Below are 26165 nucleotides of genomic sequence, written 5' to 3'. Positions count from 1 at the left end.
AACAACCTTTAATATCTAGTTTTTCTTCCTAAAGGTTGGAAAAGTCTTAAGACATCTCCTACCTGAAGCATGAATTCCTTTTACAGCGTCCTTTACAAATAAGGTCATCAGCTCTAATTATCAGGCAGATCTTTGTAACTTCCACCTACTTAACTTCATGACAACCATTAAAATTATTTAAACAGGAAAGTAAAGGAGGGAAATTTCCCCTAAGTACTGACCCTGTGTATATGTTCTCTACAGATAGATGACTAAAGCATAAAAGACCAATGTTGAAGGTCATTTGCTTGTTGGCACTGATCTGTTGCTGTTTTTTTTTTCAGATTAGATATGTGTCAAGGTGGAGAGGATTTTTTAAAATGCTTTTTTATTCTGACTTTAAAGAACACTAAATAAAAATTAGCTTTTCTATAAATAAAGTGAAATATTAAAAAAAGTTTTGTGTAAAACTGTGAAACTCTTAGATACAGTTTACTTTTCCTTTTAAGTCTACAATAAATTCAACATATAGCATTTAAAGCTTTCCAGCTTGCCTATGTTTCCTTCAGGCCTAACTGATGCCTTCTTTGTAATTTTCTTAATTCTTCAATGATCCTTTTTTATTTCTTTCCTTTTTTTGTAGCAATTCTTATCTCTCTATCCCCCTCTCCCTCCCAAATTTCCATTGAAAAAAAGAGAAAAACCAAACCTTTTGGTTTACATGGTGAAGCAAAAGGAATTCTTTCATTAGCCACGTCTGAAAATTATGCCTTTTCTGCACCTTGAGTTAGCGAAGACGTACTACATTGCCTGTCATGTTTGTTATTGTTGTTGTTGGTGTTTTTGCCCCAGAAGGCTCTGTTGAATTTTGACCTTTTAGTTCTCTTGGGTGACATCTTGTGTCTGGAATGTACCATGCCCTGTACATCTCACTCAGCTTTTGGCCTACAGCTCTTGATCCTCTGATTCTTACCTGATTATCAAGAAATGAGGAAACCGCTTCCCCTCCTTTTTTTTTAAGGGAAAATAATCTCTTCCAATAAGTTAATCAACATATACATAATAGCAATAATAGCTGATACTTCTGTGGTGCTTTATAGATTAAAGCACTTTCCCTGGTTCTATTGGTATTGTTATCCCAGATAGGAAAATGGAAGTGTAGAAAAAGATTAAATGACTTGTCTATGGTTGTACAGCTAGGAATTGTGGAACCAGGACTAGAGCCCTGATCCCTTGTCTCCATGTGGAGGACAAGGAGGATAAAAGGCTAGATGTCCAGGTCTGTCATTAAGGCCTTTTACAACTTAGCCCCAATCTAGCCATTTCAACAAACATTTATCTTCATTATTATGGACTTAGTTATAGAAGGGGTCTTAGATAATTACATAGTTCAACACCCTCCTTAAAAGTTTTTTTTTCCTCTTCAACACCAAATATTTCAGTATACAAAATAGAGCCAATAACTAGTAAATCTCTGTACAAAGATTTTCCTTTTACAAGTATAAAAAAATTTCCTTTTTCAATGTAAATAAATCTATTATGAGGGTGGATGTGGGTCAGAATTGATCAACATTTATTTAGCACCTACTATGTGCTAGTCACTGAGTTAAATGTTGCTCAGGATACAAAAAGGCAAAAGAGTCCCTGCCTAAAAGATCTTAACAAGGAATTACTATATTTTTTTAGTGGAATGGGACCATGACTTTTATTGATTTTTACTGTAATTACTGTACCTAATTTGGCCTGATATAATTCTCCACCTAGCCAGTAGAAAGAAAAATTATTCCTGCATCACCATGGGGGTTCTTACTGATTATCATGTTTTTGATATACTCAGGGCCTCAGGAATTATTCTCTTTGATATCAAATCACAGGATTATAGGAAAGAACTTCAGAGTCCCAACTATTGTCTGAAGTTGGATTACAGCTGGTAAAACTATCCTTTTTAAAACAACTGATATGAGCAAATCTAAGTATTCTTATTTCTATGCTAACTTCTAAATTAAATCACTCAAACCTCATATAGTATTCCAGTCTTCTTTGTGATCCTATATATGCTCCAGTTTATGAATGTCTTTGCTAAGATTTAGACCTGGAACTGATAAACACATCTAGATGTGATCTGACTTTTCCTTACTGTGGACAATAGGTTTCTATTAATTATATACTGTCAAGGGGGCAACAAGGTAGCTCAGTGGATAGAGAGAATTATATAATATCTATAGTAACTACCTTATTTCTTTTTCTTTTTAAATCATTACCTTCCATCTCAGACTTAATGTTAAGTATCGGTTCCAAGGCAAAAGAATGGTAAGGGCTAGGCAATGAGAGGTTAGTGAATTGCCTAGGGTCACATAGCTCAGAAGCCTCTGAGTGCAGATTTAAACCCAGGATCTCCTGTCTCCAGACCTGGCTGTCTACCCACTGAGCCAACCTAGCTGCCCTAGTAACTATTTTCTTAGCCAATTATAGCTTTAGTGACAAGACCCCTACCTGAACTTCAACAAACTCATCAAATTAGAAGACACCAACTTGGAAAGCTATTGACAAATAAGGGAATTGGTACGTGGTATCTCTGAAGGAGGTTTGTCTTTTGTGATATATGTGATAGCACAGGTTAACCCTCTTTTCCTTCCTCCCTTACTCCAAAGAAGAACAGGTAGGAAATTTGTTTGTTTGATACTAAATCTCAGTGTTGTCTATTTTTGCAGTCCTTCGGAACATCTTTTTCCTCTCCTGTGTGATGATTGTCTGCTCCCTGCTCTTCCCGGTTTTATGGCATCTTTGGATTTATGCAGGAAGTGCTAATTCCAATTTCTATTATGCTATTACACTGACATTCAATGTCGGGCAGGTGAGTCACAGTCTGGGGAAGAAGGTCCTGGGGAATAGCTTATAGTAGCCTCTGACCTATGGGCAGAACCTGCAACAACTTGTGCTCTCTACAGTCCTTTTGCCATATGGTGGGACACTTTGGATTGTTGCGTCCTATATTCTTCACAAGGAGTTTGCCTGGTCAGGTTTTGTTCTGCATTTCAGGGTCTTGGTAATAACTGATTTTGAGCCATTTAAATAACCAATTATCCCTGTCTAGGGATTTCCTGTGGATTAATGACAGAATAGGGAGTGTGGGTATCTGGAGCCACTGATGATGGTCATTAATCCCTATCTAAAACACTTGCCTTCAAGGTTATATCCTGAAGGAGGAAGGAGGACTTTTTATTGATTCATGGAACTAGTGTTGCTTGCTATCAGTATTTCTGGAAAATTATTGTCTGATGCATACATTTATTTTAGGATACCAAACACTGAGTCTGCAGTTAGGAGGAAGGGTGATTTCAGACCTGGCCTCTAAGTGAGATTTGGTCATGGAGTATATTCCTTTCTTTCATGTATTTCTTGATGTCACACATCCTCTAGACTCCCTTCCTTTTGCTTCTCCAACACAGGAATGTCCCGGGTCCTCCCTGTTTCTCCTCAATATTAGTATTATATCTTTGGGACTTAGGAATGCTAGTTTGGTTCTTTCTGAGAGGGAGATACTCTTTGTTTGCTGGGAGCCTGCTTGCCTGACCTTGTGTTAGCAGCTGCTTGAGCCTGAGATCTTTCTCTGGTACTGGCTCTTGTAGCTTACCAGGTAACTCACTTATTTTCTCCAGCCTAGCATGGCTCCCATAGTGAAGTTGGGAGTGCTGTTGAAGTGGGAAATAGCAAAGACAGTGACAGAAGGCAAAAGAGATGAAGAGAAAGGGGAAAACTAGGGAAATGACCCAAACCATTTAGCTAGTCAGTGGCATCCTTACCTTCAAATTTCAGGTACCTCTTCCTATACCTAGAGTTGCCTCCTTTGTACCTTGTGGCATCAACTCAGAATTCTAACTCTTTAGGGAATAATGAACTTTACCTTTGCTATTATCAGTGAGTAATTAGAATATTCTCTCAAACCATATCAAATGTAGTGAATGCTTTAATTTGTACAGGACTCAGTACTAGAGGGTGTGGATAATTTAGAGAAATAAGACAGATATGGTCCCTGCCCTTAATCTGATTAGGGATCAAATGTATAAACACTTAGAAAGCTAAGTATTAACAAAAAATGTAGCACAACAGTAGAAGAAATGTCATAATGTCATATACAAGTAAGTGCTATAGGAATTATTTTGATAATAATTGCTGTGGAGAGGCTGAGGAGAGGAAAAAGGTCTCTGTGGGCTAGTGGCCTTGGGAGAGTCTTCATGGGGGGGGAAGTGTACTTTCCATTTGGTTAATCTGGATCTGTATTCTATATCTGAAACAGAGCTCCAGTTTACATCTGCTCATTGCCATTGCTTACAGTTTCTTGCCTGCCTTTCTTGGGAAGACTTCTCTGTATTCCATGAATCTCAATTGAGAATTAGAGTGAGCAGCTCTTTTGTATTAATAACTAAGACTTTGTTTAAAACTCATCTTGCTGCTTTGGGCTCCCTCAAGGGCTCTGTATGCCATAGCCAGGCCAGTCTCAAGCCAACCTGGCCCCAAGCACATTTTATATATTTTTATATTTGTATATATTATACCCATGTAGGCAAACCTATGGCACATGTGCCAGAGGTGGTTGCTCCCCTCCTCCTCTCCCACCCTACCTGAGGACATTTCTTATATTACCTGTACCACTGTCCAGCAACCCAATGGGAGCACTTCCTCCCTCCCCTGTTTGGGGTAAATTGGGGGGGTGCCTCATATGTGGCATGAGGGTTTCAATTTGGGCATATGGTTTTTAAAAGATTTGCAATCACTGCCTTATACTATTAATGCAGTCCTCTTTTCATCATGTACACATCCCCTGTGCTCAAAAAAGATCAGTCACGACTTTAAAAGAAAAAAGATTCCCTCATACCTATCAGAGCCAGATACATGTTTGTGCATCCCCAGTAAAGCAGGGCATTAAGATGTCAAACATGGTCAGTTCCTGTTAAAGAATGTGTATATTAGCCCAGTTTATGGCTCTCCGGTATTCTGACTTTACCTCAAGGTATCTGAATGCAGTCTCATGATTCTTCAAGTAGGTGGTGGGTGAGGAGAAATGTAGGGAATATTACATCGTTAAGAATACAGGATTAGTGGAATTGCGCGTCAGCTTTGGGAAGGGTGGGGGGGAGGGGAGGGAGGAATAGAATATGATTTTTGTAACCAAGGAATAATGCTTGAAATTGACCAAATAAAAAAATTTAATTAAAAAAAGAAGAAGAATATAGGGTTGGACCTTCTGAGAAGAGGCAATGACTGGGTCCACATCCTGGTAGTCCTCAGATGGGTTCATCTTCTCTCCACTTCAGCAGATTCAACTGCTCTTTGGCATACCTAGAGAGGCCTTGATCTCAATGTGATTGCAACTGGATTGAAGCCCAGGTGCTATTTAGTATTCCTTGTCCTGGGTCCTTACCTTCTCCATTTCTGCTGTGTAATAGAAGAATATTGTTGTAATAATGGTGTTTTCAGTAATCAGTAAACAGTTATTTGACATAGGCACTGTGCTGAGTGCGAAGGATCTACAAAAAAAGGGGAAATGGACTTACATTTTCATGGGGGGACAACTAGTAAACAAATGTAAACCAATGAGCTGTGGAAAGGATAAACAGGGAACAATTAACTGGGGAAAGTACTAGAATCAAGAAGCCTTGGGAAGTACCTCCTGTAAATGATGGGTTTTCAGTTAAGCCTTGAAGGAAGTCAGTAGGTAGAAATGAGGGAGCACATTCTAGGAGAGGCAGCCAGAGAAAATGTCTGGAGCCAAAAGACGTGTCTCACTCATGGAACAACAAGGAGGCCGGGATCAAGTATGTTGTGAGGAGTGAGGTGTAAGAAGACTGGAAAAGTGGGAAAAGAGGCTAGACTATGAAAGACTTTGATCACCAAACAGTAAGATTTTACATAGTATTCTGGAAGTCATGGGGGGGTATGACGTAGAATATCACTTTGCTGGCTGAATGGAAGTTAGTTGAGTGGAAAGAGACTTGAGGCAGGCAGGCCCAACAGCAGGCTGCTACAGTAATCCTGGCATGAGGGGATGAGGGCCTGCACTGCAGTGGAGGCAGCAGCAGAGGAGAGAAAGGGGTACATTTGAGAGATGATGCACAGGTGAAATCAACAGAGCTTGGCAACAGATTGGCTAGTGTGGGTGAGAGAGGAAGGAGTTGAGGATGACTCCTAGGTTGTGAACCTCATAAGAGAGGCAGGCTCAATAGGTAGATATGAGAACAGTTAGCATCAAGATGATAATTCAATTCCTGGGAGCTGATGAGATCACCAACTGGAGTAATACAGTAAAACCATGCTATCTGTACAGGGAAGATACGTTCCAGGATTTGCTGTGAAGGGCTAAAACTACAGATATAAGTGAACTGCTGACCCATATATAATGTGTGTGTGTGTGTGTGTGTGTGTGTGTATATGCATATATGTTTCATTGATAAACATACTGAAAGACATTACTAGCATTAAATATAGTAATAAAGTCCTTTATAAATTATTTTACAGTACTGTACAGTAGTCCCACACACACAAACCTTAGATATGTTCCAAGACTACTCCTCCCCAATGGATTCCTAAAACCAAGGACAGTTCTTACTTTTAACTTTTTTTTTCCTTAATAACCCTTACCTTCCATCTTAGAATCAATACTGTGTATTGGTTCCAAGACTGGTAAGGGCTAGGCAGTGAAGGTTAAGTGACTTGGGGGGGTTATGTTACTTGCCCAGGGTCACACAGCTGGGAAGTGTCTGAGGCCATATTTGAATCTAGGATCTACTTACTGTCTCTAGGGCTGGCTTTCAATCCACTGAGCCACCTGGCTGCCCCCTGTGCTTTAAATTTTAACACTTATGTTAACTTTACTGTAGAGTACTATGCTCTCTTCCCCATTCCTGCCCCTTGCCTCAGTGCTCTGCAGCCTCCCCTCCACCAAAACAAACAAAAAACCCTCTTAAGTGAAAGCAGAAAAACTGATACCTGGAGAGATTCTGCAGAGAGAGACCTTTGTCTCAGTCCACTCATCCCTCTTGGCCCCTTGTCTGTGTCTTCCATCTGCTGTGCTTGGATCTGGCCTCCAGGTATCCTTCAATAGTTTGTTGACCTCTTCCCTCATCTAAAGGCAGCCTCCTCCTTCCCTTGGAATGACCATAGGTGACTGAAACTGCAGAAAGCAAAACCGTGGCTAAGAGAAAACTTCTGTATAGAGAGAAGAGAATAGGACTCAGGGTTAGGGGGCAATATCTCCATGGGGGTCTAGTATAGGAAACTGAGAAAAGTATGGTCTGATAGTTTAGTAAAAGGAGAAAGAAGAGAGTGCTTTATGATTATGTAATAGTTGTTGTTATTTCTATCATCTCACATTTATCACATCTCACATCTCACATTTATGTAGCACTTTTTGCATTCATATATTGTTTCATTTAACTTTCTCAACAGCTCTGTGAAGTAGGTACTGTTAGTATTATTATTCCCATGTAACCATATGTAGTATTTGCTATGTATAGCTATGTACAATGTAGTTGGCCCAGCAAACATACTACTTTTAGCTCTCACTGCTAGTGGCTTATTTCCTTATTTAGTTTTCTTCTAGGATCAAAGCAGTCTAGCATGGATGGAATTCTCAGAGATTATTAGAATTGCTGAAATTATCTCTCTGATTGACCCCCCCCCACACACACACACACTCACTCCTCAACCTGAGCTAAAGAAAATCACCTATTCCTTTAGGTTAACTTCATTTCTCTTAATCCCAAGCCAAATACTTAAAGATTTGGAACATAAATAGAAAACAAATTGGTCAGTTAGAGGGAACTTGGGTTTTTTTGCATGCAACACTTGGAGAAGCAGGATAAAGACAGGAGCAGAGGACCAGATTTATCATATTACCAACCAGTCCACTTTCCATGGCAGCCTGCTCTTGGCTTGCCTAGGTGCATCTCTCCATGATTTGTTCATGTTTTGATATTTTCTTACCTCTTTTTGAGAGGCCAACATTCCTCTTCTTCCTTTGTCTTTCTGAGCAGCTTCTCTGAATCTTGGTCTTGTGACTATTCAGCATTCCCCAGAAAGAAATTCCAATGTCAAAAAGCCTCAGAGATTTGAGGAACTATAGGTAATCTCTTGGAGTTAGCATTCTCACATCATTAAGTTTCCATGGCAAAAGTCCATGACCCTGGGATGAGGGGTGGCTTACATTTTATAAATGAAAAAATCTGAAAGGTTCAGAAAGGATAAAGGACTTGCCAAAAGTGACATAATTAGTGATTATAGCCAAGAATCGAACCCAGTTCTCTTAACCCCAGATCCAGTATTCTTTTCTTTATACTGTACTGTTTCAGGTTTAACTTTGCTCATCCTCTAAATTTTTTAACCTAGCATATATACTAATGTTCTTAATAATGTGTACATCATTGTAACATTTGATAGGAAGAAATCCTGGACCAACTTCTACTCATCCTATTTTACTACTGACTTTCTTTAGGAGAAAGAAAGTCTTTGGGACTTTCTTTAAAATCTTTTGAAAAACAAAACAAATTTCCATTTTGCTAGTTGGTACCCAGTTCAAAGCCATACCTAGGTGGACATCTGATTCTTCCTTTCTCGTATTTTACATCCCTTTAGAAGTAAACTTCAATATTAAAATATGAAGAATTCTGGATTTCTATTTACACAAAACTTTACTTAACAACTTCCCAGACCAGATTTCATTTAGACCAATGGGAGAAATTCATTTAATATAGTAATAAATATTAGATCAGATAATCTTAAGATCCTAGAGCTAGAAGATACTAAAGAGCTCATCTAATCTTACCCTTTGCCCATAAAAGGATCCCCTTATCATTTCTGATAAGCACACAGAAGTCCTTCCTCTCCCCAGTGCAGCCCATTCCAGAGATAACTCTACTTGTAGGATCTTCTTTATAATTACAAAAAATCCACATCCTGTATCTTCCGCACACCCCCCCCCCCCCCCCAATTTGTTTGCACCCTCTGGATGTAAGATCTCTAATTTATATTCAACATTTCTGGGCTTTAGATATTTGAAGTCCACTAGTGAATATCTTCTCACCTTCCCTTCGTCCTCCTCTTTCTCCTTCCTCTATCCCTTCCTCTCTCCCTTCCTTCCTCCCTTCTTCTATCTCTCCTTCCCTCCCTTCACTTCTCCCTCTCTTCCTCCCTTCATTTCTTAAAACATCACTCCTTTCCTTTCCCCAGTGAGCCATCCTTTATAAAACAGAGTAAAAAAAGAAAGAGGAAAAAAAAGCAATTTAATCAAACCATTGATCACATCAACTGACTCTGACATGAAATACATTTTCAAACAATTTCCCCACATACAGCTGTTCCCTATTTTCTGTTAAAATCACTGATAAAATCACTGATACTTATCAAAGTTACCAAGGCCCGGTCTTGCTTTCAGGGCCTATCGCCTAACAATACCAATTCCAAGTGATGTACCACACTTAGACCTTCCTACTTGTTAATGGTGTTTTAACTGATAATACAAACAAGTGACTTTTGGAACACACTGAATGCAGATGCAGAGTGTTGGTCAGCTTTTATTAATTGCTTGCTATATGCACTGGGGATACCAAAAAAAGGCAAAAAATATTCCCTGGTCTTCCAACCTTAATATCTGCCTTGAAAGGGAATGGAGAGTCTTCATTTGTGTCAAGGTGTATGGTTTGTCATGTTCCCAGGGCAGAGTTGTTCCAGACCTTCCATTTATTCTTTTAAAAAATTAAGTTTTATTGATTCTTTTTATTTTTATGTAAGTTACTTACAAATATACCAACTCTCCATTGTAGCAAAGATAGTCAAAGAAAATTTGCTGCTCAAGTTCATTTTTATTCCTAACAAGGCCCAGAGCCATGAGAATGGTTGTTGAAACATACTTTAATGTTCCATGATCTCATTAGTATAGACACCCCCTTTACTGATGCAGATCACAATCTCCCTACAGTTTCTCGTCATACATTATTTTCTTTATGTTTTTTCCTGGGATCATCTTTAGAATAGAATAAAATCCGTTTAAATGGATGTCTTTTTCTTGTTCTGTTAAAATTTTTCGATACCAATGTAGCACTTGGGCTGTCTGATTTCTATCCTTCTTTACCAATATATGACTGATCCAGCTCAATTGCCTATCAAACATGTCCTCTTTGCATCCCCTACAATTAAAATTCTTTTAGTCTAAGATTTCCAGCCATATAGTATCACTAGGTATTTAATTGGTATTTAACAAAATGGGATTTTGCAGCAGCCAGTTGCTTTCAATCTATGCATAGTCTCCAGATGAGATCCAGCCCAGTTTCTTCCTCAATTCAATTCTTGACCCATCATCGTCTGTCTATAATACTTATCAAATATACTGACTGACCGACAAGTCCTCAAACAAAGTTTTTCTTTGATTGTATCTGCCTTGAAACTTTCTGATTTTGGGATTCTGTGGTTTAGAAGACACCCTCTTGAAAGACATCATTTTATCTGTTTTTGGCTGTGAGTCAGTTTCTTTTTTGAAATCCACCAACAATTACAGAAAGAAGTTATGTTTTCTCTGTCCCTCTAGGTCAATTCTCTGTTGTCTTCTGTAGAATCCTGTCTCCATGAGCCTGTGTGTTTCTCATATTTTTATTGACACCCTTGCCATATACATACACCTTCCTTGTAAAAATTTGACAATGGAAGATAAGCATGAGGACCAGTAGACACCAGTATCTTTTTGTTTGCCCCCCGCTCCCCTTTTTGGAAAAGGTAATATCTGATCTTTTCCAATTTTTGATTCATTTTTGAGATACTTAAAAAATTGATCCCTGATTGCCTTTAAAATTGTGTTGACATTCTGGAGGGCAATTTGGAACTATGCCCAAAGGGCGACAAAAGAATATCTACCCTTTGACCCAGCCATAGCACTGCTGGGTCTGTACCCCAAAGAGATAATGGACACAAAGACTTGTACAAAAATATTCATAGCTGCGCTCTTTGTGGTGGCCAAAAACTGGAAAACGAGGGGATGCCCATCAATTGGGGAATGGCTGAACAAACTGTGGTATATGTTGGTGATGGAATACTATTGTGCAAAAAGGAATAATAAAGTGGAGAAGTTCCATGGAGACTGGAACAACCTCCAGGAAGTGATGCAGAGCGAGAGGAGCAGAACCAGGAGAACATTGTACACAGAGACTAATACACTGTGGTATAATCGAACGTAATGGACTTCTCCATTAGTGGCGGTGTAATGTCCCTGAACAACTTGCAGGGATCCAGGAGAAAAAAACACTATTCATAAGCAAAGGATAAACTATGGGAGTGGAAACACCAAGAAAAAGCAACTGCCTGAATACAGAGGTTGAGGGGACATGACAGAGGATAGACTCTAAATGAACACTCTAATGCAAATACTATCAACAAAGCAATGGGTTCAAATCAAGAAAACATCTAATGCCCAGTGGACTTATGCGTCGGCTATGGGGGGTGGGGGGAGGAAAAGAAAATGATCTATGTCTTTAACGAATAATGCTTGGAAATGATCAAATAAAATATATTTTTAAAAAAAGTTGTGTTGACATCAGGATGAAGTTCATCTATTATGTTTTTGTTATACTGAATCATCAAACAAGATGGACAAATACTTGAATGAAAGATTTTCTAAAAAAATTTGAAGTGTTCATTGTTCTGTAGGAAAAAATTCTCTGTGTATTAGGTATAGTACCATGTGCATACATGACAGAGATAGGAGTAGCTCAGCTGTAAGAAATGCCTTGCAGACTGGGAAGCCAGCAGGAACTGTTTCTTAGTTGTAGGAAACCAGCTATTTGCCAGTCCTGTGGCTGAGGTTGCAAACTTAATAATAGCACATGGTTCCAACATCATTTGTGATTTCACATGTGAAAGAAGATATAGCTTCTCCTTGAACTCCACAGAATAGTTTTCTTAGAGAAAAAGATGGCTTTTCTGTTTGGAGTGGGAAAATTTTTTTTTCTGATGGGAATCATTGACCTATAAAGTTGAAGTAAGGATTAAAAACTAATCAAAGACTACACATAAGTAAAACAACTTAATTTAACTTTTATATGAAAGAAATAGGAAATGTTTAGTTCATCTTCTATGTAAACTTTTTATTAGAAATTTAGTAACTGTCAACAATACCAAATCAAACATACAAAAACAAAATCTTACCCAAATCCCTTAGCAATAAGAGCAGACATAGAAAATTAATGAATAACAGACAAAGAAATGAGATGTTTTGTTCTTTATTCTCTTCCAGACCTTTCTGAAATCCCACCACTTTTGGCTTAGCTTTCCTTCTTTTTCAAAATGTATTTGGAGTTCATATGTGTACAACACTAGTTCTTCTAATTTTTTTCTGCCTTCCTATAGATCTTTTTGTATTTCTTCCCACTTTTTGACACTATGATATTCTAGTACATTATATTAAATATTTCACTTCTGTATTTTGTTTTTTATACTCCCATCTCTACCTATTAATTCCTTCCCTAGACTATCTTCTCATATTACACACACTGACTCTCACTCATACCACTAAAATACTTTAAATCAAAATTATCTAGTATAATGCATTTTAGAGTATGTAACATTTCACATCACTTATCTTTTTACCAAGAAGAAAAAATTATTTACCAACAAATCCATCATCTGCAACCAATATTTATTGTTTCTCTGATCTTAGTTCCTGGCTTTTTGTACCGTTTTCATCAATGTTCTGGTAGACATGAGTGTATATTTTCTCTTGGATCGTATTTCTTCATTCTGCATTAGTCTGTATAAACCTCGTATGACTGAATTTCTCGTAGTTTCTTGTAGCAAATAATATTCCATTCCATTCATCTTCCCATTTGTTTGACCATTCTCCAGGCAACGGTTACTTACTTTGTTTCCAGTCTTTTGCTGACACAAAAAGTCCTGCTACAGCTATTTTTGTTATATATAAGACTTCTATTTTTGCCATTGATCCCTTCTTGGAGTATTTACTTAGTAGTGAGATTGATGTGTCAAGGAATATAAACAGTAGTAACTCTTTTTGTGTAATTCCAAATTGATTTTCAGAAAAGTTCTACCATTAGGGTCTTAGTGTGTGTCTATGTTCCTCAAACCCTTTCATTTGTCACCTTGATTCACTTCATTTAGTATTTTTGTCTTTAATCATCCTTGCTAATTTGATGAGTGTGGGGGTTATATCTTGGTTTTTAATTTTGCAGTTTCTTAACTATGTGGGGAAATTTTTCATGTTTGTGGTCAGATTGCATTTCTTCTTTTGAATACTTGTTCATATTCTTTAACTGGGAATTTGTTACACTAATATACCATAATGTATTCAGTTATTTGTTGGTTATATAAGTTGTTTCATCTTTTTTTTATTGTTTCTAGGAGGACAGTTTTGAATAATTTTATACAGATAGATTTTTTTCTCCTTTCATTATGTTTTTTGGAATGGAGATACAGGATCACAAGACCAAATGAATTTTGTGACTCCTTGCTTGTCAATCTGCCCTCAAGTTTATGATCTTTTAAATATAAAAATATGAAATTTTAATCAGAGAATACAACAAATACTGGAGCATATTCAGTTCATTTTTATAGCCAGAATCTTGCTATTTTGTGTGTGTGTGTGTGTGTGGAGTAACAGGCAAGTGAAATTACTGGGATTGATGAAATCTAACCAGAGAATCTTCTACAACCCCCCCCCCCCTTCTTCCTTTTGAGGGAGGTGTCTTTTTAAGACTGCCAGCAGGAACTGTATCTTATTTATCTCTTTAGTGCCAGTCATGATTCTGGGTGCATAGCTTTACTTTTAGTACCACCTGCTAGTCAGACTGTCTCCCAGGGAAGCCTCTGTTGGGGCCAACGTGTGGCATGTCTGGAGAGAGGAGCGAGGAACTGTTTCTTCTGAAAGTCAGTAGTAGAATCCCAGCCATCCTTTTCATTCTGTTGCTTTTTCCAGCCTTAGCCCTAGTCCAGTGCACTGCCTAAAGGGAAAACCTTTGCCCATTTTTTTGCTCACTTCACTGTCCCTTCATAGTAATGAGACCGCCAGCTAATGGGCTTGAATCACAGCTGAAGCAGATCTATTTTCTCAGAAACTAAAGCATCAACTTCCTTTTGACCTCTTTAGGACAAAGGGGCCAAAGGAGGAGGGAATGGGGAAAACCAGAAAGAGTAGATTTTCAGGGACAAAACTGGCTATTCTGGGCAAGGTTTCGCTTTACCACACCACTATGGCCATATGTCTGATTTCATGACCAACTTTCTGCCTTATTCTATCTTCCCAGTGGGCCTGAGAAACTGTTCACATTTGCGCTTGAGTCCATATTTTTTTCCTAGAGGCTGAGATTGCTGAGTCTTTCCCAGCTCTAGTCAGCCTCCATCTTCCTCTACCATTTGAAAAAAGAAAACAAAACCCTTACCTTATACTTAGAGTCTTTAAGTATAATTTGCAAGGCAGAAGAGTGGGAAGAGCTAGGTGATTAGGGTTTAAAGAACTTGTGTTGTCACACAGCTAGGAAGTGCCTGAGGTCAGATTTGAATCCAGGATTTCCCATCTCCAGGCCTGGCTCTCTATCCACTGAGCTACCCAGCTGCCCCATCTACCCCTTATTTTTTTTTCCTTTTTTTTTAATGGTACTCACAACTTTTCTCTCAGGTTAGGGAGTAATAATTCCCTAATAATAATCCAGTTATGGCAAAATGTACACAGACAGCCAGATATTTTGGGGTGGAGTGGAGTGGGGGGGCAGGGTGTAGTAATGAATTTGAATCATAGCCAAGCATTGCAGTGGGCACTGGGCTGAGGAATTAGGACATTTAGGGCCTAGTCATGGTTTTGCTACTTATTGAGAAAATTCCCTGGGAGAATTTCCTCTGACTCCCTGATAGCTGAGGGACAGCATCTCCTGTACTGAGAGCTGACCTGAAGGTGTTAGATGGAGGGATCAGTAAAGAGTGGTGGCAGAGTTCTGAGATGAAGGGAGTGGATGTCAGAGCCGTAAAACTATAGCACAGGACCAGGCTACAGTCTCTTATTTGCCTTCCACTTGTTTTTCCCTTCTGGGAAAATGAATGGCAGGCACTCCATTCAATCAGATCAAGATGTCTCAACATGATCTCTAAGGGAAATGTTAACCACTAACTTTCCTGCCCCCACCACAGCTTTCTTTTTGGCTTCTGCTTTGACAATCTTCCCAGGATAAGGCAACTTTTTTTTCTAGTAGCTGTAGTCAAAAGAGTAGAATGATGTTGGAATCAGGATATCTAAATTTTAAGACCTGGTCCTACCATTTAATAGCAGAGACCTTGGGGTCTCTCTTTTTTTCCATTTGAATTAATTTATTTAGGCAATTTAGAACATTATTCCTTGGTTACAATAATCACATTATTTCCCTCCCTCCTCTCTACTCACTCTTCTCACAGCCAACACGCAATTTCATTGGGTTATACTTGTGTCCTTGATCAGAACCTATTTCCGTGTTGTTGATGTTTTCACTTGGATGTTCATTTAGAGTCTACATCCCCAACCATATCCCTTCGACCCATGTATTCAAGCAGTTGTTTTTCTTCGGTGTTTTTACTCCCACAGTGTTTTTCTGAATGTGGATAGTGGTTTTACTTGTAGATTCCTCCAAGTTGTTCAGGCATTGCCACTAATGGAGAAGTCCATTATATTCGATTGTACCACAGTGTGTCAGTCTCTGTACAATGTTCTCCTGGTTCTGCTCCTCTCACTCTGCATCACTTCCTATAGGTTGTTCTAGTTCACATGGAATTCCTCCACTTTATTATTCCTTGAGCACAATAGTATTCCATCACCAACATATACCACAATTTGTTCAGCCATTCCCCAATTGAAGGGCATCCTCTCATTTTCCAATTTTTTGCCACCACAAAGAGTGCAGCTATGAATATTTTTGTACATGTTTTTTTCCTTATTATCTCTTTGGGGTACAAACCCAGCAGTGCTATGGCTGGATCAAAGGGCAGACAGTCTTTTAAAGCCCTTTGGGCATAGTTCCAAATTGCCCTCCAGAATGGTTGGATCAATTCACAACTCCACCAGCAGTGTATTAATGTCCCAACTTTGCCACATCCCCTCCAGCATTCATTGCTTTCCTTTGCTGTCATGTTAGCCAATGTGCTAAGTATGAGGTGGTACCTCAGAGTTGTTCTGATTTGCATCTCTCTGATTATCAGAGATTTAGAACACTTTTTCATGTGCTTATTAATAGTTTTGATTTCTTTAACTGAAAATTGCCTATTCATGTCCCTTGCCCATTTATCAATTGGAGAATGGCTTGATTTTTTGTACAACTCTTTATAAACTTTTTGTACAGCTCTTTATAAATTTGAGTAATCAGACCTTTGTCAGAGGTTTTTGTAATGAAAACTGTTTCCCAATTTGTTGCGTCCCTTCTAATTTTGGATGCATTAGTTTTGTTTGTACAAAACCTTTCAAATTTGATGTAATCAAAATTATTGATTTTACATTTTGTGATTTTTTAATAGCTCTTCCTTGGTTTTAAAGTCTTTCCTTTCCCAAAGATCTGACAAGTATACTATTCTGTGTTCACCTACTTTGCTCATAGTTTCCTTCTTTATATTCAGTTCATTCACCCATTCTGAGTTTATCTTGGTGTAGGGTGTGAGACGTTAATCCAAACCTCATCTCTCCCATACTGTCTTCCAATTTTCCCAGCAGTTTTTCTCAAATAGTGGGTTTTGGTCCCTAAAACTGAGATCTTTGGGCTTACCATAGACTGTCTTGCTGAGGTCATTTACCCCAAGTCTATTCCATTGATCCTCCTTTCTATCTCTTAGCCAGTACCAAATTGTTTTGATAGCCATTGCTTTATAGTATAGTTTGAGATCTGGGACTGCAAGTCCTCCTTCCTTTGCATTTTTTTTTCATGATTTCCCTGGATATCCTTGATCTTTTGTTCTTCCAAATGAACTTTGTTATGTTTTTTCCTAATTCAGTACAAAAAAAATTTTGGTAGTTCAATGGGTATGGCACCAAATAAGTAAATTAATTTGGGTAGGATTGTCATTTTTATTATGTTAGCTCATCCCACCCATGAGCAGTCAATGTTTTTCCAATTGTTTAGATCTAGTTTTAATTGTGTGGAGAGTGTTTTGTAGTTGTGTTCATATAGTTCCTGTGTTTGTGATCGGTAAGGAAGGGTATTCAGAGGTCTGAACTTCTGTTCCTTCTAGGCCACCATCTTGACTCCGCCTCCCCACTTCCTAGATATGTGTCCCTTGGGGTCTCTTTAACTGAACTTTTCACTGAACTTCTCAATTTCTTTATCCATAAAAATGGGGCTATAATACTTGTACTATCTGACTCAACAAGCTGTTGCAAGGAGGATTTTTTGGTAAACCTTAAAACTGGAGAAACAAATGCTATTTCTTGCCTTCCAAACCTTGTGTCAAACTCAATTAGGCAATTTAGAACATTATTCCTTGGTTACAATAATTACATTATTTCCCTCCCTTATTGTGCTTGATCCAATCACTCCATTCTTTCCCAGATCTCCAGCCCTATAACAGACTGTGATTTGGGGTGCATTTAGGCCCTCCCCTATAGTAGCAGCTCTGGAGATGAGGGGCCATAATGTTATGAGAGGCACCAGAAAGGGTGGGATTTGGAAAGTGTATGAATCTTCTCATTGTCTCCTCCCCCCCCCCCCCCCCCCCAGATCCTGTTCATCTCAGATTACTTCTACGCCTTCCTGCGGCGAGAGTACTACCTCACTCACGGCCTCCACCTGAAGCGCCAGGATGGGACTGAGGCCATGCTGGTGCTCAAATAGTGGGGGGCCGGCTGGCCTGACTGGAGATGGACTCCTCTGAGATCAAGTTGGGGGAATTGGGGGCGGACTGGGCTGCTGCGCCCCGACCCCTCTCCCTTCATCTTGGCCCCACTTTGGGGAAGGCTAGGTTTAGAAGTCAGGGGAGCTCATGATGCCTTCGACTATTCAGACCTGGATCCTCAGAACACAAAACAAGAGAACAGCTATCAACAAAGGCCCCTTTGGGAAGTGAAGCCTTCAGCATGGAGGATGAAGTCCCTGATTGGGAAGTGGCTGGGCCTGCCTTGGGCAGCTCCTCCTTGGGGAGCAGTGGAAGGCCTTGGGTGAGTTTTGTCTCTTCTCTCTGGAAATCATGGTTTCAGCAGGTCCTTCCCCCATTACTCCCCCCAAACCCTAAACCCTTTGTCTCCCTTGCTTTCTGTACATTATCCCATGTCCACTTCAGCAAGATACAAGTCGTCCCTGGTCTTTATTCTCCCAGGCCAAAGTATTCCTATATCCCCTTCCCATCCTTTTTTCTCCCAGGTCCAAATCTATTCCTACATCCCCTTCCCTTGCCCTTGAGCCTGGACCACCCCTTTCCCTGTGAACCTACAAATCAGGCAGAGCCTTGGTGTGTTGTTGATGCTGAATAAATGTCTTTTTCATAGTGAATATTGGTTATTTGTGGAGATGAAAAGGGGGGTGGGGGTTGGCTAAGCTGGGGAGCAGGGACAGAGGCAGGTGTTCACATTGAAGTACAGACCTGGTTTCTGATGTCTGTATCCAAAAGGCCTCTTCTGCCCTTGGCCCTGGAATTGAGGTCCTTCTGTTAACCCCATTAATTGCAGGTTCCCACCGAGTTACCTAGACTTGGGCTATTGTGCCACAGAGCCCAGGACCCCAGGGCTAAGTGTGGGGAAAAGATTCCAGAGGCTCAGGGCCTATGGGGGAGTGACTAGAAAAGGCCTTTCATGTCAACTTCGCTTCTCCCTCACCATCCCCCTTTTCTCTTTGAGGTTGAGGTGAAGAATTGGCACCTTATGTACATGTAGGACTTAAAATTTATAACTGAATGTTTATGTCCATGGGCACATCTATCTTAGCCAGGCCTTGTCTACTGTCCAGGGTAGTTGCTTATGCCCCACATACTAGATGCCCTTGTGAAAGGCGCTTTGGGATCTAGAGACCCATCAAAGCTAAGCCTGATTACTGGAGGAGTTAGAAGAGCCTGTTTGAGGGTAACCACGAGTGCTGGCTCTGAGCTAATGAGATAGGATTTCTCTTGTGGCACTGAGGAGTCTTGTCTTGGAGCAGCAACCAGGATCCCCTTTGAAGGGCATATATTTGGACATGTAAATGCTCTTCCATATGTCTCAAAAAAAAAAAAAGATCAAGTTTCCTGACCTTAGTAGCAGAAGACACACATGGAAACCAGCTTGAGGGATGCTGGGGATAGAGAGGGAGGTTGGGGGAGAATTATTTCATCTGAGGTCAGGAAGGTAAGCTCAGTCACTTACTGCCTGTAGCTCTGGAGAGGGTAAAGGGCCCAACATCTTGTCTACATGTGGTGTCTACAAGTTCCAGGCTGAGCTACTACAGAGGCAGAGAGGGGAACACTGGCCTGGGGCTGGGTAGAACTTGAATTTCTCTTTATTTATATAGAGTAATGATAGCTCAAATAGACTGGTGCTCCAGGACATTGTGGTACATAACATGGAGGGAACAGCAGGCAGAGTTGTGGTCGCAAGGGAAAGCTCAGTCCTTGGAGTGGCTGCCAGCACAGGATGGGTCCAAACTGCATGCAATAAAGATGGGAGGGACAGGAGCCTAAAAAAAAAAAACAAAAAAAAAACCAGAGCCAAGGCAGGGCCAAGGCCACAAGTGCCCACCTTCTCCTCTCCTCCTCCCACTTTCAACAAGGGCCACCTTCAGAACTGGGAGGGGCCTGCCATATATTTATATATACATATTCTCATCCCCCGACCACAGACACACAGACAGACAGCGGCCCCCAGGGCTCTCGCATCTGGGGGTAGCACCGAGAGTTGATATGTGCACAGAATTGGGATAGATGAAAATTCATTGTTGACACAGGATGTCCTCTATTCTCTCTCCAGCCCTGGGTGGGCAAAGTCCTTCGTTTGGCATTGATCTAAGCCAACTACCCCTACTTTGGGTCCTGGGAAAGGGGCCCAGAGAGGGGGTAGTTACAGGAGCTTTATAGTTCTGGAATTGGGGACCTGGCTGTCACCTCCCCAGCTACTATCTTTCCCCAGGGCCAGGATACTCCATGCCCCTTTTTGTTTAGAAGCCAAAGGTCTCTTGGGAGGCATAAACCATGTAGAGGAAGCCATCTTCATCCTTCTCCTGCTCATAGATCTCTGAGATGGGTGTGGAGACACTGACCATGCTATGCTGGTTTACCAGGAGGAAGAAGGCCTGAGTGGGATTCAGTTGGAGTCTGCGGCTGCATGGGGGAGAGGGGGATGGGATTAGTCCATTAGAAGGGCAACAAGGTTCCCAGTTCCCCACTCTGGGCTCTGACACTTGAACTGGAAGGAATTTTTGAGCTTTAGTCCAACCCCTTTTCCTGTGTAGGAATCCCCTTGACAATATCTTCAAGAAGGAGTCATCCTTCCTCCCCTCTATTTGAGTGCCCAGGCAGGCCTGCCACTCAGAGGATGGATTTTGTTTGTAGAATGTTTATATTGAGCCAACAAACTGCCTTCCACACCCTCACTCCAACCTCCTGATTTCCACCTTCTAAAGGCCAAATCACACATGACAGTTCTTCAAAGACTTGAAGATAGCTGTCATGTCCTCCCTAACTTTTATAGGCTAAACAAACTCCCTTCCTTTAAGTAATCCTCACAAAGCATGAATTCTAATTCCATTCCAGTTCCAGTTTGTCAATAACCCTCCTTAAATGAGGTCCCAGAACTGAATGCGGTGTTCTAGATAGATGTCAGCTGACCAGACCAGAGAACAACAGACACTTCCTGTCCCCACCCATCTGGTCCCAGACTGCCTCTATTAATAAAGTCTGATATGGCTTTAGCTTACATGGTTGCACTGTCCTACATCAGAGCAAGCCCGGGGTCAGCCTGGCTGGCCTAGGCCAATGGGAGGTGGGCGGGTGGCTCACTCACCGGATGATCTTCACTAATTCACTCATGTTGACATGGTCAGGGACTAGGAACTTGGTCTTGTCCAGGACCGGCAGCTGTTTTTCCCCTTTGTATCGCTCAATAATCACCTGGGAGAGGAAGGATGGGTAAGAGGAGGCTGGTGCAGGGCAGGAGCCACAGGCATTTGGGGGTGGCCCAGACCTCAGCACTCACCGGGATCTTACTGGGGTGCTGCTCCCGGATCTGCTGGACTTCCTTGCATCTGTCGGCTGGGAAGAGAGGTGGCAGGGAGGCTCGAGCCCAGGAGACCCGCCCTCACCGAAGCAGCTGCTGCTTCCGGAAGCTCCCCCTGGGAGCCCGGAATGTAAACAAATAGGAGGCTTCCGTGGTGACCCGGACGGTCACCCACACCATCCACCCCCAGGCTTCACTCCCGACCGGCCCGGGGAAGTCCCTTCGCCCACGAGCCCCCGCCCCCATCCCTCGGGCCGGGATCCGCGCCCAGAACCCAGAGCCGCAGACCCAAAGAGACTTTTTGCCCCTGCTCCCAAACCCTAAGCACAGACACAGGCCATCTAGGTAGGGGTCCAAGGTTTCCCTTGCCTGGCTAAGGGAGGGATGGGGATCCCCGAGGCCCCTCGGACACTGCTCCGGTTCTCTGGCGCAAAGCCAGCTCCCTCCTCCACCCGCCCTGGACACAGGGAGTAAACAGGCCAGGCTGCGGGGGAGGGGTTTCGGCTGTCTCCTCCCCCCCACGCCCCTTAAAGGGCAGAGCCAGAGTGGGGGAGGGAGGGAGAGTCCGGAAGGACGCCCCTCGCTCAGCCCCGGGCTCCCGCAATATAGGTGGGGGCCACATCAAGATTGCCCTCCTGCTCTCGGACCTTGGAGGGCTCTGCGTGACGCTACGCGTGCCCATAACGTCGTCAGTCGTGGGCTTCCCAACACTGCAGGTCCCGGGATGGCAGGGGCCCTGTCCAATCCTCCCAGCCCCCCACCTTCATCCCACCCCTCCTCGGCCTCACCGAAGCTCCGTCGCTGCTTGAAGGGCCGGTCGGAGGGCATCGTGCCGGGGCCTAGGTCGGGCAGGGGTGGGGTGGGAAGTTCAGGGTCAGGAATCCGAGTGTTGCCGCTGCTGCTGCTCCAGGCTCGCTCGTGCGTGCTCGGGTTCGCTCTGGTTCTCAAAACCGAGCTTCTGCGGCCCGGAGGAGAAGGTAACTCGGTTCGGTGACGTCACTTCACAACATTCCTTAAAGGGGAGGCTAGCCCTGCCCTGCCATTGGGCCGACAGAAAAGCCACCCCATCCACCCACCAACCCCGTGACGCAAAGGCGGCTCAGGCCGGGAATGGACAACTGAGGAGGCGGGGTTCAGGAGAGTACAAGGAGACGCCCCTTGCCTGGTTGTTGTCACGACAACCGGTAGCAGCACATCTCCGACTCACAAGCCCCGCCCCCGCGGGTCGTAGCTCGAAGCCCACATTCCCAGCCTTGCACATGCGCGGGGCCCACAGTTGTGTGGACTAAGACTTGAAGTCAGAGGTGTGCTTTCAGCCCCCACGACGTAGGGCAGGCGGCGGGGATATACAGCCCAGACCCTGGAAGCTGAGTCCCTTCGTTCCCCCCCTTGCCCAGCGACTCCCGCTGTCCCCTAGGAGTCCCACTCCTTTTTCCCTCTCGAAGAGATAATCCTGGATTCGATGAAAGGACCCAAATCCAGGGAATCGTCCAGGTCTCTCCAGCGACAGATGTAGAGGGCCCTTGGAGCCCGTTTAGTCCAGCGGAGGAAGCAGAGCCCGAGATGCCAGGGCCTCGCCCTAGGGCACACGGTGACTCGTCAGTGGCAGAGCAGGGTTCCGGGCCTTTCCAATATACCTCAAGTCCAACGCAAGTTGGGCGAGTCACAGGACTTTCCTGGGCCTCAGTTTCCCCACCTTTAAAATAAAGGGGTTGGACTAGGTTCGGAATTCCGAGGCAACGGTGTTTATTAATCCTATTAGTGTTTATTGCTCCGGTTTACAGAACGACCTCTCACCTGAATCATGTCACCCACAGCCCCCTATCTCACTTCCTTCAGCGATTCTTCAATACTTATGAACCCTTTGGCAGCATCCGTGACAGGAAGAGGGAGGGAAAGAGATGATTTTCAAGTGTTGCTGTTTGACAGAAAAATGTTCTAAATATAAAATGTTCACAATTGGGGCTTGTTTAAATGCCATATGGTTCCAGAGGAAAGGCTACCAAGCAGTTTCTGAATCTCCAAAGGGCTGAGGGACAGAGGCCAGAGAAGCTGCTGTCTAGGACAGGTTGATGATTAATTCTCCTCTACCTCACCCAGCAGGCACTCCTTCAACTCTTCTTCTTGCTTTGCTCAAAACTGGGTGGTCTTGGAAATTTAGAAAGGAAAATGTGTTCTCAGTATTCCTCTGAAAATGCTTAGTGGAGTTGGGTAGCTCAGTAGACTGAGAGCCAGACTGGAGGTCCTGGGTTCAAATCTAGCACACTTCCTAGCAGTGTGACCCTAGAGGAGGCATGGCTAGGAGAGGAAGAATATTACCAGCAAACAGCTTTACACTGCAGAATTTTGGCACTCAGGAATCCTGAGTTCCAGTCCCATGAGGTTTGGACTCTTCTGTAAAAGAACCCTTTTCAACTTGGAGGTATCTACGAGAAAGAACACTATCCACATTCAGAGGAAAAACTGGGAGTAAAAACACTGAAAAGCAACTGCTTGACTACATGGGTCGAGGAGATACAACTGGGGGATGTCGACTCTAAAGGAACATCCTAGTGCAAACACCAACAACATGGAAATGGGTTCTGATCAAGGACACATGTAATACCCAATAAAATACAGGAAGGCTGGGGAAGAGGGGAGGGAGGGAAATAACATGATTCTTGTAACCAAGGAATAATGTTCTAAATTGACAAATTAAGTCAAAAAAATAAAAGAACCCTTTTAGGGTTCTAGTGTTTTGTTGGGTGGCTTCCTCTTCTAGCTTCTGGTAGGGATGCCAGCATTGGCTGCTGTTTAGTGCCTCAGTGGGCTGACAAACTGAATTGTTTCTACTTATCAGGGGAGAAGTAACAAAGGGTGTCTGCAAAAAGTGAACCAGAATAAAGGCAAAAGATTTGAAAGAAGCAATTTGAACCAGGGTTTTTACCGGCACCCAAAGGCCAGCTGCATCTCTTAATTTGAGACCCAGGGATGAAAAAGCCTACATTGTAAGGCCTCTCGCCGTCCCTGGGTGGCTTGGGCAGCTTGGGTGCTGGGCCCATGTTCTCACCTGAGGCAGGGCCTCATTTCCTAGACGGAATTTAAAAAGGAGCTGTAACCCCTTTTCAGTGGAGGAGGAGAGAAGGCTGGGACCGAGTCAAGGAGGTGCCAACGAAATCTCTCCTACATTCAGGCTACAGGTGTTTGAGCTAAGATATCCCAGTTGGGGAGACAAAGGATTGAGGCAGTTGGAGATGCCAGGAATGGGTTTGAGAGGCTATCAAAGTCCTATGCTGTCCAGTGCTGGGGCATGATACCCCTGCTCTACTTGTGCCACACCTGATGCAGAGGGAGTTGGTGCTGGCACTCACATGCCAGGTGCTAGCCAAAGGTGGTATTTACACTCTCATGCTACGTAAACACCTTATTTCATGTGACCTTTCAGGGCCAGAGAAAATAGGCTGTTCCAGAAAAAGTAGTTCTCTGGTAAAAAGGGTAACTCTTTAATAGTAAGTCTTGTTGCTGAAAATCTTTAGAAAAAGCCCAAAACCACTTTCTCTACAAAATATCATACGTGGTCCCCTTGGTCTCTTCCTGCCCAACCCTCTAAGGTGGATTATTTCTCTTCCTAGGCTCATAAGTCTTCAAGAGCTCCCTGCTGCCCTGGGGAAAAAAAAATCCCAAATCCTCAGCCTGCCAAGAATTTAAGGACCTTTACCCTCAGGGGTCAGCCTACACCTTTAGGTTTCTATCAGACCCAGAATGCCCCTCTCCACTGCCTGAAATTTTCTTGCAAGTTCAACTCAAATGCTACCTTTTCCCCAGGCCTTCAGTGAGCCACACACACCTCCACACTCCTCTCCAAGTTCCACGAGTCTTCATTTTCTTTGTGTGCCCCCGCACCCAGTGGTCTGCACCACTGACTTTACAACTGTAGGTTGCTCTTGGCCAGGACCAAATACTCAGCATCTCGGTAACATTCGGTGTCACAGGCCAAGTGATCTGCACAGGGGCCCATGGTTGGATTGTATATTATCAGAAGCCAGACTTGAATCCAAGTTTCCCTCCTAGATTCCTTGCCATGATGCAACATTGCCTTCCACAGGAACCTCTCAGTGAATTACCCTTTAATTGGTCAATGGCATCTCACAGACACAAAGGAATCTTTTTATTGTAGAGAAACTCCAAGGTCCTCAAAACAATCAGTTAATTTTCTTTCTCTCCTCATTTCCCTACACATGGAAAAGGCAGAAGAAATGCTCATGTAAAGGTCTCTGCTCAGTCTTCCTCCGAATTGAATATCCAACTGAATACGCTTCTTCTGTAGAATTCCTTCCTAGTCCTCGGGCTGTCCCTTTGGGTCAATTCCCAAGTCCCTCGAAGGACCCTCCTCCTCTGCCCTACTCTGGGCATGTGGAACCTGGTTGGCCTCCGTGCCATACATAACAAGAGCAATGCCCAATGGGATTCTGAATTCCCCCTGGGTTCCTGGGAGTGGCTGAAAGGTAGAGGTGGATTGCTGACAGGACCTATCTGTCTGAAGAGTGTTTGTGTCTCCTTCAAATCCTATGAGAAGCCCCACACTTAGTCCCCCCCAACCCCAGGCTGCCCTTTAATTCACAAACTCTGACTTCTCCAAATATGATCTCTAGCTCTCTCACCAGATTCATAGGATCATAAACTTACATGACAGTTACCCAGGCCAACTCTTGCTTTTGACAGAAGAAACTGAAGTCAAGAGATGGGAAGTGACTTGCCCAAGACCACAAAGCTTCAAGTATCTGTCATTTGAATTCAGGTCCTCTGATACCAATGTTCTTGGCACTATATCCCCTGCTGCCTGCCTTGTCCTCACAGATCTAGGGTCCAAGCCCTGGAGGCTTCTATAACTCATGAAGAGGTTTTCCTGGGGGCAGCTAAGGTAGCACAATGGATAGGAGGCAGGCCTGGATTAGAGAGGACTTGGGTTCAAATATGGCCTCAGACATTTCCTAGCTGAGTAATCCTGGGCAAGTAACTTAACTTCCAT

General features: G+C 42.7%; 2 protein-coding genes across 4 annotated transcripts in view; one reads left to right on the top strand and one right to left on the bottom strand.

Annotated features, from left to right (window-relative positions):
• Positions 1-18467, top strand: part of PIGU (phosphatidylinositol glycan anchor biosynthesis class U) — a 104528-nt gene extending 86061 nt beyond the window's left edge. For 2 of the 3 annotated variants that reach the window (XM_056811774.1, XM_056811775.1), the window contains exons 11-12: positions 2691-2833; positions 17700-18467. In XM_056811774.1, the coding sequence (XP_056667752.1) occupies positions 2691-2833; positions 17700-17813 (257 nt within the window). In that variant the 3' untranslated portion in view covers positions 17814-18467. The remainder of the gene's footprint in view (positions 1-2690; positions 2834-17699) is intronic. The other variant, XM_056811776.1, reaches the window with a different exon arrangement.
• Positions 18468-19423: 956 nt separating this feature from the next.
• MAP1LC3A (microtubule associated protein 1 light chain 3 alpha) lies at positions 19424-25274 on the bottom strand. The gene is made up of 4 exons (XM_001371379.5): positions 21946-25274; positions 21137-21192; positions 20945-21051; positions 19424-20262 (listed from the first exon to the last, which is right to left on the bottom strand). The coding sequence occupies exons 1-4, from the start codon at positions 21983-21985 to the stop codon at positions 20100-20102; spliced, it is 366 nt and encodes a 121-aa protein (XP_001371416.1). The 5' UTR covers positions 21986-25274; the 3' UTR covers positions 19424-20099.
• Between the last annotated feature and the right edge of the window lie 891 nt (positions 25275-26165).

Source organism: Monodelphis domestica, chromosome 1, assembly GCF_027887165.1.
Source record: "Monodelphis domestica isolate mMonDom1 chromosome 1, mMonDom1.pri, whole genome shotgun sequence".
In the NCBI taxonomy this organism is placed as follows: Eukaryota; Metazoa; Chordata; class Mammalia; order Didelphimorphia; family Didelphidae; genus Monodelphis; species Monodelphis domestica.
Note: the sequence above shows the minus strand (reverse complement) of the source record. Positions and strands in the feature narration are given on the sequence as shown.

Bases quoted from the DNA above. Each gene is read 5' to 3' on its own strand.
- MAP1LC3A (XM_001371379.5), bottom strand. From the start codon at position 21,985: ATGCCCTCCGACCGGCCCTTCAAGCAGCGACGGAGCTTCG. The intron at 21,193-21,945 runs GTGAGGCCGAGG...CTCTCTTCCCAG, and splicing joins CAAGCAGCGACGGAGCTTCG to CCGACAGATGCAAGGAAGTC. The intron at 20,263-20,944 runs GTGAGTGAGCCA...TCCCCCATGCAG, and splicing joins GAATTAGTGAAGATCATCCG to CCGCAGACTCCAACTGAATC.